Source organism: Pithys albifrons, chromosome 3, assembly GCF_047495875.1.
Source record: "Pithys albifrons albifrons isolate INPA30051 chromosome 3, PitAlb_v1, whole genome shotgun sequence".
In the NCBI taxonomy this organism is placed as follows: Eukaryota; Metazoa; Chordata; class Aves; order Passeriformes; family Thamnophilidae; genus Pithys; species Pithys albifrons.
Genome location: NC_092460.1, coordinates 37,009,663 through 37,028,194, shown reverse-complemented (window position 1 = coordinate 37,028,194; position 18,532 = coordinate 37,009,663). Strand labels below are relative to the sequence as shown.

Here is an 18,532-nt window from a genome sequence, read left to right as displayed (position 1 = left end):
CCCAAAACATTTTCCCTGGTCTTACCATAAGGCACCAAAGCACTCGCAAGCAGACATCAGCATCTTCAGCACAGGGATTTCTGAGGCTGAGTTTCCTTGTGTCACAGTGGGTTTGAAGAAAAACCTATCCAAATTTTGAATAGGCCCAGAAATGAGAGTGTTTATGTAACTAAAGAGAGGTCCATTTCTTCTTTCATGAAAATAAAAGCGTGTTCTGCACACATACCCCCAACTAAAGAGCAGATGGAAGTCTTCCACAGCTCTCCAAAGCTAATATTATATTGACTTGTAACTTGTCTGATGTAAACTCAGCTAACTCTTGAGCTATACAGTGGTGGCGCTGCTGCAAAAAAAGAATTTTCATTTTCTTTTGCCCCTTTGCCTTTTTTCCTTTAATATGCATTAATATGCATTAACTCACCTTTCCAGATGTTTTCTCTTCAATCAATCTACCTAGTTTAGTCTAGATTATTAAATTCACAGGAGCAGAAGTTGAATGAGATTAATCCCTCTCTTTGTATTTTAATCTGTAGAGTAAATGGAATAACAGATGAAACACCAGATAATGTTTCAGATGTCTTTGTTTTGTGCACAAATTGGCTTAAAATATTTATGAACATTCAGAAAACAATTGCAATGCCAAGAAAGAAAGGCCTCTTGAGACTATCAAAGCACATGAAATTGTTGCTGAGAATTGTATGTCGATCTTTGTTTTATTGCCTCTTGAAGTGTTCCTTGGAGAAGCATTCTTAGAAGCATCCCCATCATAAAGAACATTTAGGTTTGTTTTTTTTTTCTTTTCAAATTAATTCCAACATGCCCAACATTAAAAGGTTTACCATAGTCACAGAGGATAGAGATGTGCTGAATAATTTAGTGAAATTAATTTTAAGAATTCATTGGAAAAATTCTTCAAATATGAAGAATAGATGCTTGGAATGAATTAGTTTATATGTACAGTACACATGAATGTACAGATGCTATAAGAGTTTTATAGTATTTACAAAGTAAGGCTTTGCAAAGTAAATCTCCACATTAATGTAAAGCTGGTATTGCTATAGGTCTTGTTAATTCTGCAGGCAAAGCTCCCCATCTAAATGGAACTGTACTTTGAAAAAATACCAAAATTGCTACAGGATATGGCTGCTCCAGAAACTGAACATTTTGTAAAACTTAATTTTGGAAATTAGTATTTTATTGTTTTTTAATTTAACTTCTAAACTTAGTAGGATAGAAAAATAAAAATACTCCACTTCTTAATATTTTTCTATATATTTTCAATGTCTTGAATTTAAAAGCCTCTCTTTTCATTTACTAATTAAAGCTGTGAACCAAGTTATCTAGAAATCATTTTCATATCATCATGAAATAAAAAATAGCATTACTATAATGTGAAAAATGAACAGATATTGTTCAATGCCCAGGAAGAAAAACATTACACTGCTTAAATTCCTTCTGATTAAGCAAGGATCTATTTGGGCCCTGTGGCTGATTTAACAAAAGCTATCAGTGTTTTCAGACCTCTAGCCAAATTATTCCAGGGTGGTCACTTTGTGTATTTAAGCTGATCAATTGCTTAAGTTTTGGTGGCAACAATGAAATGAACAAACACCTCCCTCCAAAAAACCACGTTGTTAGTTGTGTCGTGCAGTTCTTAAGTCTAGACCTTTGGGTTGTACTACTTAACACATTCAAAAATTTGCTCACAACTGTCACCAGTGAATTGTATCACTTATAAATCATGTGCAGACTATACTACATTACTGTCTCTAGCTGTTAAAATCAGTTAAAATTATCTAAGTTTTAAGCCTGAGTCCCACTGAGGTCAGTAGGATATTGGCCATTGTCTTCACTGATCATCGTAAGCAAGTTATAAAATGGGCCCTTTCTTTTTTCCTTCCCCATTTCTTGAGTCTACAAATGGTTTTCCAGTTGCTCTCTAGTGTTGACATCCAGTTTCCCAGTCCAGGTGACACTGGTGCCATGTTCCCTGCAGCAGCACAGCCCCCTGCTGAGCTCAGCCAGGCTCAGGCCCTGGGGACTCAGCCCCAGCCCACCCTAAACCAACAGCGCCATTGGGTCAAGATTTATAGAGGACCCATTGCTTGTGTTGTGCACAGATTTTCCTTTTCTGAAGGATTTTTCTTTTCACATGCATCACTTTGGAGTCAAAAGAAATTTTGCTATCCCCTTAAAATTGTCCAAGCTATTATCACCAATCTCCTCCTGAGTGTGATGGTGACCAGGAGGCATACATTCTTAAATCAGTATTTTCTTTGAATAAAGATGACAGTTTAATGAATGGAAAACACTTCTTTTTGTTTTTGTTTTTTTTTACAGGAGTAAAAATGGATTAAAGAAGAGAAAGCTGACCAAGTATGTAACTTCTTTGATATTTAAAGGAATAAGACTAAATATGCATTATGGAGCACGTGGCATAGTGGTATTGCAGTTACAGAAAGAGAAAACTTCTTGATAAACCTATCCTGAGAGAAATATCTGAAGGCAGAAAAACAAACAATAATTGGACTAAAACAGTTCTTCTCAACAGATTGTAGTAAAAGAGCTCCTTACAGATAGAAAATTAGTCATCAGGGAAAAGATCAATTATCCAATTTAGTGATTTCAACAGAGCTTATCCTTAGTTAAAAATGACAAAGGGTGGAAAACTGGGATGCATTTATTTCTACTGATATTTCCCTCTTGACATCAGGCTCTCATTACCATTGTTGCTAGAACATTAGGTCATTAATGCTAACGGGTAAACAGGAGTAATTAAGTGTGGTAAGACAGGTTCCTTTGGGCATATTGCCTCAAAGTAAATGAGAAGATTACTGTGTACATGCTTCAGTAGCTTGTAAATTAGTGCATGATAATTAGATGAGAGAAGCTGTTTACCTGTGTTTTGTTATTCAGAGCATCAGCCTAATTATTTCTACATTATATTCAGAGACTCTACCTGTACTAACATATAGATCCTCACCTGGTGAAAAAGTGAATGATGAGAGTTACTAAATCTAGGCTAGTTCAATACCTGCTGAACCTCTCCATGGTTTTCTATACTTATATACCACTTTTTTTAACTGTCATCTCTCTGGGAGAAATTGACCTCTAATGATAAATGTGTATAGTTCTCAAAGCCAGCAAAGAAAGTCAGGGCAGTGGCATCTAAAATGATGGTTTAGGGGAATTTTTTTGGTGGACCTTCTAAAACAATAAAAGCCTAAATATGAAATCCATTTCTCTTCATGAGCAACGCTCAGATGAACTTTAAAAGTGTCTCTTCCAGAAGTGAAATTTTTTGAAAGCAACACTTCTCATGGCACAAGAGATAACTGAAATGAAGCAACAGCTGCTCTGGTGCCAGAAGCACATTGGTGGGATGGTACTGAGAGTGGCCCTGTGATGGAGTGCTGGATCATGACTTCTCACTGTGCCACCTGTGTGTTGGGGATGTACCCACCTGCAAGAGCAGTTCAGGGGCCAATGAATAATCATAGGAAGGGTGCATGGACATTCATACTAGTGGTTTCATGTGGGTAGAGTAAGTCCAACCCCTCAAACCAGGGTGCTTATCAAATCAGCAGTGGCAGCTGCAGCATTGAGCACACCTAGAGGGGTCAGTACTCCCCTCTCAGCCTCTCTTTATGGTGCTGTTGAGTTATGATGCAGGTAATGAAGAATACATCCACCATTTGGTGGCCCTGAACCACAAGGTTCCTCTTTATTGTTGCTTTCTAGCATTAACATTTGCAAATGTGTATTTATCACTTGAAAGTCACAGAATCACAGAACATGTTGAGTTGGAAGGGACTCACAAGAACCATTGAGTCCAACTCTTAGCCCTGCATAGGACCATTCCCAAGGGTCACACTATTTTGGGGGAAATAGAAATTAGATATTACAAAAGCTGGATTTTTTTTTACTTAATTTCTGTGTATTTTTCCTTTAAAGCCCTGTCCAGCTGGATGATTTTGATGGATACATCAAGGATATGGCCAAAGATTCAGATTACAAATTTTCTCTGCAATTTGAGGTACATCTCTGAGGATTCTGCTCTCTGTTACTTGCCATGGCCCGAACAGTTTTCAAGATGTTAAGTTCATGTGGTGTGTTTCTGTGCTCTGTGTTGGTCCATGTGAGCTGCTGCTGGGTGGGTCAGCTTCACTTCCACTTCTGCAGAATTTAAAAATGGACCTTGTTGTTGCTAAAGTCTGCATTTTTAGTAAACTTATTTGACTGGCTCATCATTTATCAAATTCAAGATAATCGTCAGAACAACACACTCGTTTTAAGTTTAGAACATTCGGGTAGCCTGAATTGAATTTGGGATTTGAATGTCTTTATTTTGTATCTTAAATCCCCTTAATTTGAGAGATCTCATTAGGATGAGAAAGTAGCATCAAAAATCTCTGTAAGAGCAAGGAGATCTCTCTAAGACAAATTCAGGTGCACTCCCTTTAGAACCCAGAATTTAAAGCCATTTTAATAGTATAAAACTAAAAAATCCCTATCCTCAGGGTATCTCCCAAAGCTTTAAACATGGGAATAGTGTGGGGAGGACTCTCAAGGTGTTACCAGCATGCAGGGTGGCTGCCATGATCCCTTGCTGGCAGTGAAAATTCCTTTGATGCATCATATTCTAGATGTAACTACTGAAGGTAATGACTAGAAAGATCTTCCAAGCATTCCCCCAAGTTTAAAAGTCACTTGAGGAATTGAAGAAAGCCCTTTAAGTGGGGCAGTTGACCACCACAGAAGTAACTTTGCAACCCTCTTTTTTGACACTATTTTGGCTAATTAAGTGTAGGTAGAGAGGAACAATCTGCAGTCACAGCCTGGATGGCAGCAGCATCTTAGCAGCATTCAGAGTTGCTCCCAGCATTGCTCTCCAGCTGCTTGGAGCCCAGCGCAGAGGCATCAGATAAGGAAAGTCAGGGTACTCCAGCTGTCAGTTTATAAAGTGGTTTATGAACATTTTCTGTCTGGTATTTGTCACAAGTAATTCTTCTCAAAAAACTGGTTTTTGAGTGTTTGTGAGTTTGACCTTGGCATTTTTCTTTCTGTTACCTCAGGAGCTAAAACTGATTGGGCTTGACATACCCCACTTTGCTGCTGATCTTCCCATGAATCGCTGTAAAAATCGCTACACAAATATCCTGCCATGTAAGTACGATTCATACTAAATCCTGCTGAAGTCCCTAGCAAGGGGAAGAAGAATTTTAATAACAAAACTGGAAAATCAGGACAGATTTTCTGACTGGTAAAAGCCTGTTGTAAAAATCTGCTCTTACGGAGAACTAGGCAAGAGATGGTTTTTGTTAGCTTTGAATAGACTTAACTTCCTGGGGATGTTTATCACAAGAGTGTGGAGGTGAGAAACACAAGGTCATTTCTGCTATTGAGTAGTGTTACTATATTTCTCTTAAAAATTTAATGAAACCTCAGGGAGCCCAAAGGGACATCACTTGGAGGGTGTGTTTTCCAGAACAGTAATGAGGATGTGTCCATGAATCAAACATCATTTTCTTGGTAAATATGAGCATTTTCTAATTTTAATAGGGTTTTTTTAAGTTTCTATAGGACTGTTTTTAATTTTGCCTGATTGGGGATGAGTGCCACGTTTGAGAGACAAACTGTTTAATTTTTTTTTTCCTTTTACAGATGATTTTAGTCGTGTTCGGTTAGTCTCAATGAATGAAGAAGAGGGATCTGACTACATTAATGCCAACTACATTCCTGTGAGTACAGAGATTTTGTCAGTGTAAAGTTAAATGTCCTGCATAGCAGTTAGAATGTGTTCCCTGCAAATAGCACAGTAGATCCTGGAAGCTCAGTCATGTTCTCAGCACCAGCTTCCAATATTTTACCTACAGGGAATTGTGTTTTATGCCAACCACCAATAAAAGGAAAAAAAAGATGGCAGAGGGGAAGACTTTAGCAAATTTTGCCACAGTAGCACTGTGCGATCTGTGAATCTTTTTGACACCTAGATTGGACTGATAGGGAAATGGGGAGGAAATGTTAAGTGATTCAGTGGCCTGTTAAGACAGTTAGGAAAAACATAAACTTTTAAATGAGAAATTTTTCTAGATTTCTACAGCACAAGATAAAAGGGTTAAGCCAGACACTCCACAACTGACAAAATGCACAAAGCCCGGATGGTGTGTGAAGAGAATTTCTTCTTTCTGCCTTGTCTGTGGTGCTCCCAGCAGGGATCAGCCACTTACGAGAGAGTAGCACCCACGGTTTTAGGATAATTAAAGCGTGCACAGAGCTGTAGCCAAACATTTTGACACTGGGGATTGGCTGAAACCTCATCAGCTTTTCCCACTCTCACCTGTGCAGTCACTGCCACAAAGGTTTGTCCCTCTGTTATCCCTGCGTGCTGTGGCTCAGTGGAAACTGGAGAGCAATATCCACTGTGGTTCTTGGCATGGACAGGAGGTAGAGCACTACAGCATCCATTTAGAAAAAGGTGTTTTACTTGGGAACCACAGAGAGATGAGCATTTCTGCCCTCTTGTCATGAACAGAAGATAGAGCTGGCTGTCGAGAGTGCTCAGTCAGCATTATGGAAAAGGGAGGAGCCCTCGGATGAGTCAGTGAAGCCACTTCTCTGTCACCGTGGCATTGCCCATATATGGATTAATAAGCAAATTGCCTGTACTTGGCTTCTGGGTACCAAGAGCATGACCTTGAGCACTCAGGCTGCAAGTGCCTGAGCTCGCTGAGAATCAAGAAAGAAAAATGTTCCAGCGTTCAAAAGCATCATGAAGAACTCAGGAAACTTCTATGACATGGGATTATGGATAATAGAATTTTAAGTAGAGGTCTCTTTTTGATGTTCCATTCTGCTTTACATCTCTTTAGTAATACTTATAGCACAATGCTAATGATAGAAACTGGGACAAACATGTCATCTGAATGCTTAGCATTTCCTGAGGATCGCTTCTCCACTGAGTCCCTGCCTCCAAACAGAAACTATGGGGGATCTGTGTCCCTGTGCTAACAGAGATTTGACACTTAGGTTAGACATAGCCCATGCAGACAAACAGAGAGCAAATTCTGTGTAGTGCAAAAGCTCAGCCTGAGCTGACTTGTAGAGATGTCTGGAGGAAGCCATTTGTGGAAAGTGTTCCCACATCACAAATAGTTTTACTATCCACAGAATTTGCCTAGTTTGCATAGGATCATGGTGCATGTTGCATGCATTTTTCACTCTTCCTAGGAATATAAAATAACTTTCAAAATGCAGTTTTAATACAGTCTCAGCAAATGTGGTTATAGCCGATGCGAAAATAGTAATTCTGTGGATGTTTTATTATGGTCTTAAAAACACTCTCTTGATTTTGGAGCATGGCAGGAATCTTTCCAACTAAAAAGCATGTTGATAGGAATAGAAAAAAGGAATATGTGGATTTAAAGCATCTGAGCATTTGTTAAGAACATTGACTCAGCGTGTTCTCTATTATTTTAAGCAGAATTCTAATTAATATTTTATTAATTCAAGTCTTTATGACATAAGCAAGTGCATATAATCCTGTTCACTGCTACCCTCCATTTACACCAGGGACTGAAAATCACCACAGGCACTGCTTGGGATGAGCAAGCTGAGCATTTATAACTAGTTTTATGCCTGTAATTAAACAAACCCTAAAGTTACATAATCTGGAAGAACCTGAAACTTTGCTTTAGGGTTCTTTTTACTTGCTTTTTTGATGTTGCCTTTTCTGCTCTCTGGACAAATTATTTATATAGTAACCATTTCATCTTCTGTTCTTCATTTTAGATTGCTTACATTTCAGGAGCATCAAAATCTGGCAAAAGTTGTCACCACAAAATAAATACAAAAAAATCATAAAATAGTTTCTTCATATTAGAAATCCCTTGTAGACGTTCAAGTTGAACATGAACAAGCTAAAAATAATACGAATGTCAAAGAAAAATACATGTTCTGAAGCAGTAGTCATATTTGTAAACAGCACCTATCTCTTTGTTTCTTAGGGTTATAATGCACCCCAGGAATACATTGCAACTCAAGGACCACTGCCAGAAACTAGGAATGATTTTTGGAAGATGATTCTCCAGCAAAAATCTCAAATTATTGTTATGCTCACTCAGTGCAATGAGAAAAGACGGGTATGTAATAAAATCTTGTATGAAGTGTAAAAGAAACTACTCTGAAAGCATTGTTATTTTCTGGAGAGTGAATGTCTTTGCACTGTTTTCTAAATATGAGGCAGTATCTCAACCTGACCTGGAATGGCACTTCCCCTATGGCAGACATTCCAAGACCTTCTTTGACCTTTTTTAAATTTCTCAGACTTTCCCTGACCTTCTTTAATTTTTTAGCCTTCTTTGATCTTTGACTTTCCCTGAACTTCATTGACCTTCCCTGAACTTCCTGAACTTTGACCTCCTTTGTCCTTCCTTGACCTTCTTTGACCTTCTCTTTCTTTGACTATTCTGACCTTCTTCAACCCCCTTTGACCTTCCATGACCTTCTTTGACCGTCTTCAATCTTTTTACCTTTCATGACCTTTTTTTACTTTGAATTCCCCTGACCTTCCCTGACCCTTCCCATATTCTTTGATGTTCTCTGACCGTCCCTGACGTTATTCATTCTTTCCTTATTTGAATTTCCTTATTTGACTTTCCTTGACCTTATTTGACCTTCTTATGACCTTCCCTGACCTTCTTATGAAGCCTTTTCTCTTACATGAGGAGAAGCTGAGAGAACTGGGACTCTTCGTCCCAGAAGAGAGAAGGACCAAGGGATCTTGTCACTGTATATGAATACCTGATGAAAGGGAATGGAGACAAGGGATTCCTTTAGTGGTGCCTTGTGACAGGTCAAAAGGTGATGTGCACAAATCAAAAAACACATTAAATTAAATATGAAATCAGGGAACACTTATTTACTGTGAGGTTGACTGGGCACTGACACAGGTTGCCCAGAGCATGTGGATTCTCCATTTTTGGAGATAATCCAAAGCCATCTGGACATTGTCTTGAGCAGCTGGCTCTAGGTGACCCTGCTTGAGCAGTGAGGGGGTTGGACAAGAGGACCTCCAGGGGAACCTTCTAACCTCAGATTCTGTGATTCTGCTCTTCTAATTTTAAATAATAATACAAGTATGATGCTTTATATTTTTTCTTGATGTTATAAGGGAAATATTTGGAATATAAGTTTATAAGTACACGTTCATTCCCCCTGTTTTGTTCCATTTAGACCTATTGTATTAGGAAAAGTAACAATCTACAAATACACTGTTTTTCCTTTCTTTGCTATTCTAATTCTACCCTTCCAATGTACAGCTGATGGCCAGTTACACAAATAGGAGTGGTCATTGCAGGATAAATTACCTCTTATTGCAGCATCAAGGGAACAGCACTGTAGGCATTTCTAAACCAGAGGTTCTGTGTACTTTTGACTGTGCTTCTTTATGTGTGTGTATATTTATATAAATACATCTATGTATGGATTTATGTCCCTTTTAGGTGAAATGTGACCATTACTGGCCTTTTACGGAAGACCCTGTTGCATATGGGGATATCACAGTGGAGATGCTGAGCGAGGAAGAGCACACAGACTGGGTTTACAGAAGTTTCCGAATTAGCTATGTAAGTGAAAAACTTTGCATAGTCCTGCCTAAGGAGTGGGAGTAAATTCAGTCCAAACTTTTCCTTAACTTTTGTCCATTTCCCATTCAGTGGGATACACCTAAGAGAGACTGATGTCCTTACTCACTCCACACAGGCTAATAACTAAATTGCAAAACTTTCCTCTAAAATTGTTGTCTCTCTGAATTTCTCAGCGAAGTGGAAAACTGAAACAAAAGTAGTACCAGAGCAATGGATGCTTCTGTGGTGCCAATAATTAGTGACAACAAATGTGCAGATTTCTTCTTTTCTGTCTCTTGGGCACACCTTCTTGCTATAAATTATTCTTGAAAACTTGAAAATACCAATGTAGAAATTGAAACTATTTTTCTAGAAGGTAACTCTGCAATAATCATGTCTTCCTATTAAGTATTAAAACACACGTGAGAGCATATGATTTCCAAATTAAAGCTCTCCAGACTTTCAAGCATTTCTTACCACCCTTGTTTCCTACATCAGCTCGTTGCCAGCACCAGCTCATGAAGGGAAGGTTAGTGATATAGAGGGAACATGGGAAAAGCTGTACACTGGCAATTCCACACTGGCCCAGGACCTTAGTCCTGCCCAGCCTTGCCTCACTGTGTTCCAAATTGTGTGCAGGGGGCAGGCTGTGAGTGCAAATACATAAATCACGATGTGTGGGGCTGTTGGGGGTTGATTGAAAAGACTGTGGTTTGCAGGTCAGGAAAACTGTCCTTTACCAAACCCAGGGTGCCTTCTGATCTCCCTTTTTTATATCCTGTGCCTAAGGATCAGCTGTTATCTGTTAGGTTAAGGAGTAGGAAATTTAGACCAGAATGGAAAAACCAAAGGAATTGCTTGCTATGGGGTTTAGTGAGGACAGCCCTCCATCCCTCATCATGTGTTGAGTTCCTTAAAGTCTCAAAACCAAAATGTGTTGTGTTGAGGATCTTATTTCATTTAAAGCCAGTTAGAATTTTTAGCATTATAGAAGTTTTTTATTATGAGTAGTTTCATAAATGTTTCCTTTCACCCTATAATGATTTTCTCTTCCCTTTTTTTTTTTCTTTAAAACTTGAAAAGAAAATCTCTAGAGTACAGTCTTGATTGTTTGCCAACAGCATTGTTCTTTATCTCTGGCAAAATGACAAAAGGAGAGGGAATGGAATAGGAAAAGTCCAAACTTGAAAAATGCAACAGTTCTTCATTTAAAAGCAACATAAAATGGAACCACCACAGGGACAAAAACAAAAACTAAATTCAAAACCCACAAACAAGAAGTTCATACCCCTTTGATTATAATGACCTGATATCCCTTCCCATTTTAAATCAAATAGTGTACATTCTTTACCACTTTTTGGTCTGACTTGACTTTCTTAGGCTGTGTTTGGGGAAGAAAACCACCACAAAATGACAAGTAGTTCTCAGTGTGAAAGTACTGTTAAAACTCCTGTGAACCTGCTGTTATTCTGCTTCTCCCACTAGGCTGATGAGGTGCAAGATGTGGTGCATTTTAACTACACTGCCTGGCCAGATCACGGTGTCCCCACAACCAATGCTGCCGAAAACATCCTCCAGTTTGTACAGATGGTCAGGCAGAAATCAGCAAAGACTAAAGGCCCCATGATCATACACTGCAGGTAAACGCTCCAAGGAAATGAAGAACTCTAAGTTGTGACATTAAATAGGTTGGGTAAGGATTAGAAGGAGAGATTTTTGGGTTCCACTCACATATTAGCTGAAGATGGTTCTCTCTGGTGTTACGGGCATAGAACTACTCCCCTGCTTTGATTGCAGAGTAGCTGGAATTTCAACCTGCAGCCATAGACACCAAGCATTTATTTCTAAGGAGTCATCATTTTCAGTGTTAATCCAAAAATAGCTTCAAAGAGGCCCAGCAGATGATCCTGAATTACGCCAGCTCAGAGCCTGCCCCTGCTCTCTCATTTCCACCCCTTTGTGATGTGGATGGTGTAGTACAACCAGGCGTTGCTGCAGCGTGCTGCTCCCCTGCAGATGTGTGTCTGTGCAGATCATCCTCCTCTGGCTATTTGGCTTTTGGAACATTCAGTGTGCCAGCAGTAATACTAATATCCCATGCTAGCAGTTACATGGGTTTTTTTCTGATTTTTTTTTGAAGGAGTATTATTTTATATACTATCAGATTTCTCTCTTTCATGTCATCTGGCCCTATTTATTAAGATGTTCATTTGTTTGTCTTCTCTGGGGGCAGCTGCCATGTTAGTGGTGATTGGTTCCTGATACACATTTCCCAACTGCCTCAAACCTCTTTGTAGCCCCTTGTTACTACTCACAAGTTTCTTAGAAATACATAAATAGATGTTTGTACTGGATGAATACCTGTAACATTATGGTTACCTACTCCTAATGGAAGTCCAGGTTTGCGTTGCCCACCCCAGAGGAAATAGTTAGATTGGTGCACAATGAGTCAGGACCTATCAGCATTGTCTTTCCTCGTGGTGATGTGATGGTCATTACTGAGTGACTGTTCCCAGCACTTTGCACACTTTCCTTCTCAGAAAATAGTCTTGTATAGCAATATCAGCTCTAGTTTCCAGATAGGGTACTTAATATTCTACTGGAGGGCAAACAATTACAGCATTTGGAAGTGCAGCAAATCATGTAGCTCTCCCCTGTAACTTCATGGAGAAATTCATGGGGGATATTGTTCTGGGAGTCTTAGTATCACGAATGGTGCTGTAAGCCAGGGGAGATATATATATGCATGTAGTATGGGCAACAAACAAGAGGAGCTGGAAGCCGTCGTGCAACAGGAAAGCTTTGACGTAGTTGTCATCACAGAAATGTGGTGGGATGACTTGCATGACTGGAGTGCTTCTATGAGTGGCTACAAGCTCTTCAGAAAGGACAGGCAGGGAAGGAGAGGTGGAGGGGTGGCTTTAAATGTTAGAGAGTCTCTTGACTCTGTTGAAGTTGAGATCAGCAGTGACAAGGTTGAGTGCCTGTGGACCAGAATCAGGGGGAAGGCCAACAAGGCTGACACCCTTGTGGGTGTCTGTTACAGACCGTCCAACCAGGTTGGTGAAGGAGATGAATTATTCTACAAGCAGCTGGCAGATGTCTCAAAATCTCCAGCCCTTGTTCTTGTGGGTGACTTTAACCTGCCAGGTATCTGCTGGGAGCTTAATACTGCAGAGAAGAGGCAGTCAAGGAGGTTTCTGGAGCGTATAGAGGACAATTTCCTTCATCAACTGGTAAATGAGCCTACCAGGAGTAAGGCCCTGCTAGACCTACTCTTTACAAACAGAGAGGGGGTGGTGGGAGATGTAGTGGTTGGAGGCCGCCTGGGGCACAGCGACCGGGAAATAATAGAATTTGCAATACTCAGAGATGCAAGGAGAGCCATCATTAAAACCTCTACACTGGACTTCCAGAGGGCAGATTTTGGCGTATTCAAAAGACTAATTCAGATCATACCCTGGGAAACAACCCTTAAAAACAAGGGGGTCCAGGAGGGATGGACATGTTTCAAGCAGGACGTCTTGGGTGCACAGGAACAGCCTATACCAGTGTGCCGAAAGGCCAGCCGGAGGGGAAGACGGCCAGGTTGGTTAAATAGGGAGATTCTGAAGGAAATCAGGGATAAAAAGAAAGTTTACCGAATGTGGAAAAAAGGGCTGGCTACTTATGAAGAATTTACAGATAGAGCTAGGTCATGCAGGAAAAAAATCAGGGAACGAAAAGTGCAATTTTAAGTTAATTTGGCCAATTCTGTTAGGGATAAGAAAAATTCCTTCTATAAATACATTAATAACAAAAGGAGGGGCAAGGAAATCCTACATTCTCTGTTGGACTTGGAGGGAAATATAATTAACAAAGATGAGGAGAAGGCTGAGGTACTTAACACCTACTTTGCCTCAGTTTTTACCAGTAAGACAGGTGGCTCTCAAGAAAACTGGCCTCTGGAGCTGGTAGACAGAGACAGGAAGCCAAATAGCACTCCTGTATTCCAGGAGGAAACAGTTAGTGATTTACTGAGCCAGCTGGATCCTCACAAGTCTATGGGACCAGATGGGATCCATCCAAGGGTGATGAGGGAGCTGGCAGAAGAGCTTGCCAAACCGCTCTCCATCATCTTCCAACAATCCTGGCTCTCTGGGGAGGTCCCAGATGATTGGAAGTTGGCGAATGTCACCCCAATCCACAAAAAGGGCTGCAAGCAGGACCCTGGCAACTACAGGCCTGTCAGCCTGACCTCCGTGCCTGGCAGGGTTATGGAGCAGATCATCCTGAGTGCAATCATATAGCACCTTCAGGCTGGACAAGGGATTAGACTCAGCCAGCATGGGTTTAGGAGGGGCAGGTCCTGTCTGACCAACCTGATCTCCTTTTACAATCAGGTGACCCACCTGGTGGATGAGGGGAAGGCTGTGGATGTGGTCTATCTAGACTTCAGCAAGGCCTTTGACACTGTCTCCCATAATATACTCCTGGAAAAGTTGGTAGCCCATGGCTTGGACAAGTGTATCCTCTGCTGGGTTAGGAGCTGGCTGGAGGGCTGGGCCCAGAGAGTGCTGGTGAATGGAGCTGCATCCAGCTGGCAGCCGGTCACTAGTGGTGTTCCCCAGGGGTCTGTGTGGGGTCCAGTCCTGTTTAACATCTTTATTGATGACTTAGATGAGGGGATTGAGTCCATCATCAGCAAATTTGCTGATGACACCAAGCTGGGAGGGAGTGTCGACCTGCTGGAAGGCAGGAGGGCTCTGCAGAGGGATCTGGATAGACTTGAGAGATGGGCTGATTCCAATGGGATGAAGTTCAATAAGGCCAAGTGTCAGGTCCTGCACTTTGGCCACAACAACCCCCTGCAGCACTACAGGCTGGGCACAGAGTGGCTGGAGAGCAGTCAGGCAGAAAGGGACCTTGGGGTACTAATTGACAGGAAGCTCAACATGAGCCGACAGTGTGCCCAGGTGGCCATGAAGGCCAATGGGATCCTGTCCTGTATCAAAAACAGCATGGCTAGCAGGACCAGGGAAGTGATCCTTCCCCTGTACTCTGTGTTGGTGAGGCCACACCTTGAGTATTGTATTCAGTTCCGGGCCCCTCAGTTCAGAAAGGATATTGAGGTGCTGGAGCAGGTCCAGAGAAGAGCAACAAGGCTGATGAAGGGACTGGAGCATAAGTCCTATGGGGAGAGGCTGAGGGAGCTGGGGTTGTTTAGTTTGGAGGAGGCTTAGAGGTAACCTCATCACTGTCTATAACTACCTGAAGGGAAGTTCTAGCCAGGTGGGGGTTGGTCTCTTCTCCCAGGCACTCAGCAATAGGACAAGGGGGCACGGGCTTAAATTCTGCCAGGGGAAATTTAAGTTGGATATCAGAAAAAAATTCTTTCCAGAGAGAGTAATCAGGCATTAGAATGGGCTGCCCAGAGAGGGGGTGGATTCCCCATCCCTGGAGGTTTTTAAACTGAGATTGGACATGGCACTGAGTGCCATGATCTAGTAAACAGACTGGAGTTGGGCAAAGAGTTGGACTTGATGATCTCGGAGGTCTTTTCCAACCAAATCAATTCTATGATTCTATATAACATTAGAAAATCAAATCCCATTTATACTACTTAACTGTTTTGGGAAGGAACAGAAGATTTTCAGCCAAGTGGTTGCTATTTCTGTCTCATGCTTTTAAGTCAGAAACCTGGAGTGCAGACTCTTCTGGGTGATTTGTTCTTTGAGGATGAAGTGCCATAGTGCAGTGCCTTTGCAAGCCAAGAGCTTTGCGGTGTGGAGAGTTGTGGAACTGAGTTCTGCAAGTTCAACCCTCACTGCCTTTGTCCAGTGATCGCTGACAAGCAGGTCTGTGCACTTACGGCTACAGCCCCCAGAGTTAGAGGAGTCTCATGAAATCTGTGACGGCAGCAGCGAAAGCAAGAAGAGCAGATAAGCAAGGGTGGATGAGCATGTGCATGCACATTCTGCATGCAAATGCATGAAGACTAGCATAAAAAGTTGAAATATTTGCAGAGCCATGCACTCTGCTGCATCAGCGGATGATGGATTGCATGGCATTAAATCCAACAGGTTATCCAGCCTGCCTGACCTGAGATTTGTTCCATCTGATTATCACAGCTGCTGAACTCCTGCCTTTTGCAGTGCTGCTGATTATCCTCTGTGTTTCCTTCAGAAAAGTCTGAAATGAGATGCATGTCATGTATGTCTGTGTGTGTTGCAGTGCTGGAGTGGGACGAACAGGAACCTTCATTGCCCTGGATCGGCTCTTACAGCACATCCGTGACCATGAGTTCGTCGATATACTGGGCCTGGTGTCTGACATGAGGTCCTACAGAATGTCCATGGTGCAGACAGAGGTAAGATCAGTTCGCTTCAACATGGTGAAAGTATTGCTTCCATTTCATACCCCTCAGAGCGTATTTGCATCCATTGACTGTTGTTACCCCAGAACAGTTGACAAAATGGCTATGAACAGATCTAATTAAGTTGCCATCTTTGCTGTAATATTGTTGTGTTATTAATCTGCTGCATAGGTGAGTCTGATAATATATCTGCAATCTCAGTGTTGTCTTCCAGAGGGAATGAGTTATTCTCATCTTCTGTGAAATTAATATGCAAAAAATGCATTAGAAGAGATTAACATATAAAATTTTCAAACCACATTGAAAAGACTTGGTCTTGCTGGGGGGATTAATAGCTCATGAAATTATATCAGTATTGGGCAGCCTTGTTTGAGTATCATGTTGGTATCACCTAGCCAAGAATAGGGATTCAATTCCACAATGGAAATACACATAAGAAGCAGAACAGACAGAAGGATTTTGAAACTGCCAGACACCCTCCTCAGCCTTCTCCCTGCCTAAATATCTGCTGGATAGTTCTTTCTCTGTTTGAAGGACAACATCAGGAGAAAATGTACTGGGAAAAAAAATCAGAAAGTATTTCAAAGCCAAAGCTTTTATGCATCTGAAACTTCCCTGTTGCTCTGGTAATGAGGGAAAGATTTCATGCCTGTTGTGCTCTTCCAGTATAAGGTTTGACATAGTAAATGCTGGCAACCTCCATCCTGTTGGAAGTGCCACCATCACTGTTTCAGGATAGGTCTGGCAGATAATTTGTTGCCAAGGATTGTTGAATCCAGAGCAAAGCAACAAAATTTTAAAGAGGAGAGGAGAGAGGCAAGGAGGGGAGGAAAAACACCTGCCTGCAGTGACAGTAACTAGCATCTGGAGATGAAAATAAGTTCATTATTCTCAGTCCATTTTGGTTCATTCCTATCAAACTGCCACTTTTCATCACAATTCACTGTGTTAAACCAAAGATAGATCTTATGTAAAAAGCAGAATAAAAAATCCTCATGGTATTTTCAGCTGCAGCTGTGTTTATCACTCCAGAACTGATGTGGGGTTTTTGTTGAGTTTTCTGTTGTTGCTTTTTTGGGGGGTTTTTGGGTTGATTTTTTCTTTCATGCACCTCATTGCCTGCCGGGGCTGATGTCAAAGGCAGTTGCTGAGCTCCTGCTGCTCCAGGCAGTAGCCAAGATTGGCCTTAGATGTGACACTGATGCTCAGGCACAGGGCCACTGCTAAGTCTTTCCTTACAAAATCTGAAACTGGTGACAGCTCACCTGAGTTCATGTTGCTCTGTATGCTGGAAACTTGGCAATGTCTCAAAGTGCAATTTAAAAAAACAAATGGCACAGACCCGAAAAAAGCATGAGAATGGTGAATACCTTGAAATGAAACCAGTCACACCAAATTAGTGGGGGTGAGCAAATCTTGACATTTTTGTGATCTGAAACATGCTTCAGACTCTTACTGATATCTTCTGGCATTGGTAGGCCACTGGGGACAGGGCCTGAAATCCAGACTTGGGTTTTGGGACAGATGTTTTTGCTTGAGATCCACTTGCTCCCTATGCCTTGTGCACATAAAGGTTAGTGTAAGGATTCATCAGGACTTGCCTTCTCTCTTTTTGAAATCAAAAAGTCATCAATTAAGATTATTCTAAATTGAATTACAGTGTTTAATCTGCCTGATGATAATGCTAAGAAAAGTCAGTCTGTAACAAAACCCAAAGATAACCACGGTCTGGCTGAACAAAAACCTTTCCATAAATACAGGGGTGCATTGATTGACCCAACCTACTTACAGGGTAACCTGCACAGAAGTTGGTAACTCTCCAATTAATTAACTGCTATGTGAACAAAACCAGGTTTTATCTTTTTATTGGTAAAGAAAGTCAAACACTAAAGAACTCTCATTAAAATATTTCAGGTGCACATATGGCATGGATGCAATTTGTTGCACATAAAGCGTTCAGATACCTTTCTTAGAATTCCTTCATTCTTAGGCAATGTAAAGGAAACCCACTTTAGCTCAGATTCAACTCCTCTCTTCTGTCATCATTCAGGTTATTAGCAAGTGATTATTAGCCAGGTGGATGTCATGCTTCCCCCATGGCTCTCTGTAACAATTGTGGGCTATTATTTTGGGAGCTGATAGCTCACTGTACATTGTGAGGGGCTGAGATGGAAGAGATAGAGCTGTTCAGGATGTTACTTTGAACTATCAAACTGTTTCACTCTTTTTGCCATGCTACGGTGCAAAAATGCCCACCCATTTGGTCTTTTCTTCCAGGAACAGTACATTTTTATCCACCAGTGTGTGCAACTGATGTGGCAAAAGAAGAAGCAGCAGTTCTGCATCAGCGATGTCATATATGAGAACGTCAGCAAGTCCTAGTTCAGAGTCACAGGTGGTAATTCAAGGCAAGCCCAGCCCTGTGCCATGTCCACAGCTTCGCATCCCAGCTGCTTAGCAGCAGCCAGCATCACAGATGTTTGTTTCAGGAGCTTTCCAAGCCTTATTTCCCTCTGATGTTCACATGGAGAGTGCATGGAAAATCCATGTA

General features: G+C 41.2%; 1 protein-coding gene across 4 annotated transcripts in view; it reads left to right on the top strand.

Annotated features, from left to right (window-relative positions):
- The window catches only part of PTPRO (protein tyrosine phosphatase receptor type O), a 163,116-nt gene that overhangs the window by 140,852 nt on the left and 3,732 nt on the right, over window positions 1–18,532 (top strand). For 3 of the 4 annotated variants that reach the window (XM_071551391.1, XM_071551389.1, XM_071551392.1), the window contains 9 exons: window positions 2,341–2,376; window positions 3,955–4,036; window positions 5,076–5,166; window positions 5,665–5,741; window positions 8,007–8,141; window positions 9,504–9,626; window positions 11,112–11,266; window positions 15,840–15,975; window positions 18,259–18,376. In XM_071551391.1, coding sequence (XP_071407492.1) covers window positions 2,341–2,376; window positions 3,955–4,036; window positions 5,076–5,166; window positions 5,665–5,741; window positions 8,007–8,141; window positions 9,504–9,626; window positions 11,112–11,266; window positions 15,840–15,975; window positions 18,259–18,363 — 940 coding nt within the window. In that variant the 3' untranslated portion in view covers window positions 18,364–18,376. Of the gene's footprint in view, window positions 1–2,340; window positions 2,377–3,954; window positions 4,037–5,075; window positions 5,167–5,664; window positions 5,742–8,006; window positions 8,142–9,503; window positions 9,627–11,111; window positions 11,267–15,839; window positions 15,976–18,258; window positions 18,390–18,532 lie in introns of all 4 variants that reach the window. The other variant, XM_071551390.1, reaches the window with a different exon arrangement.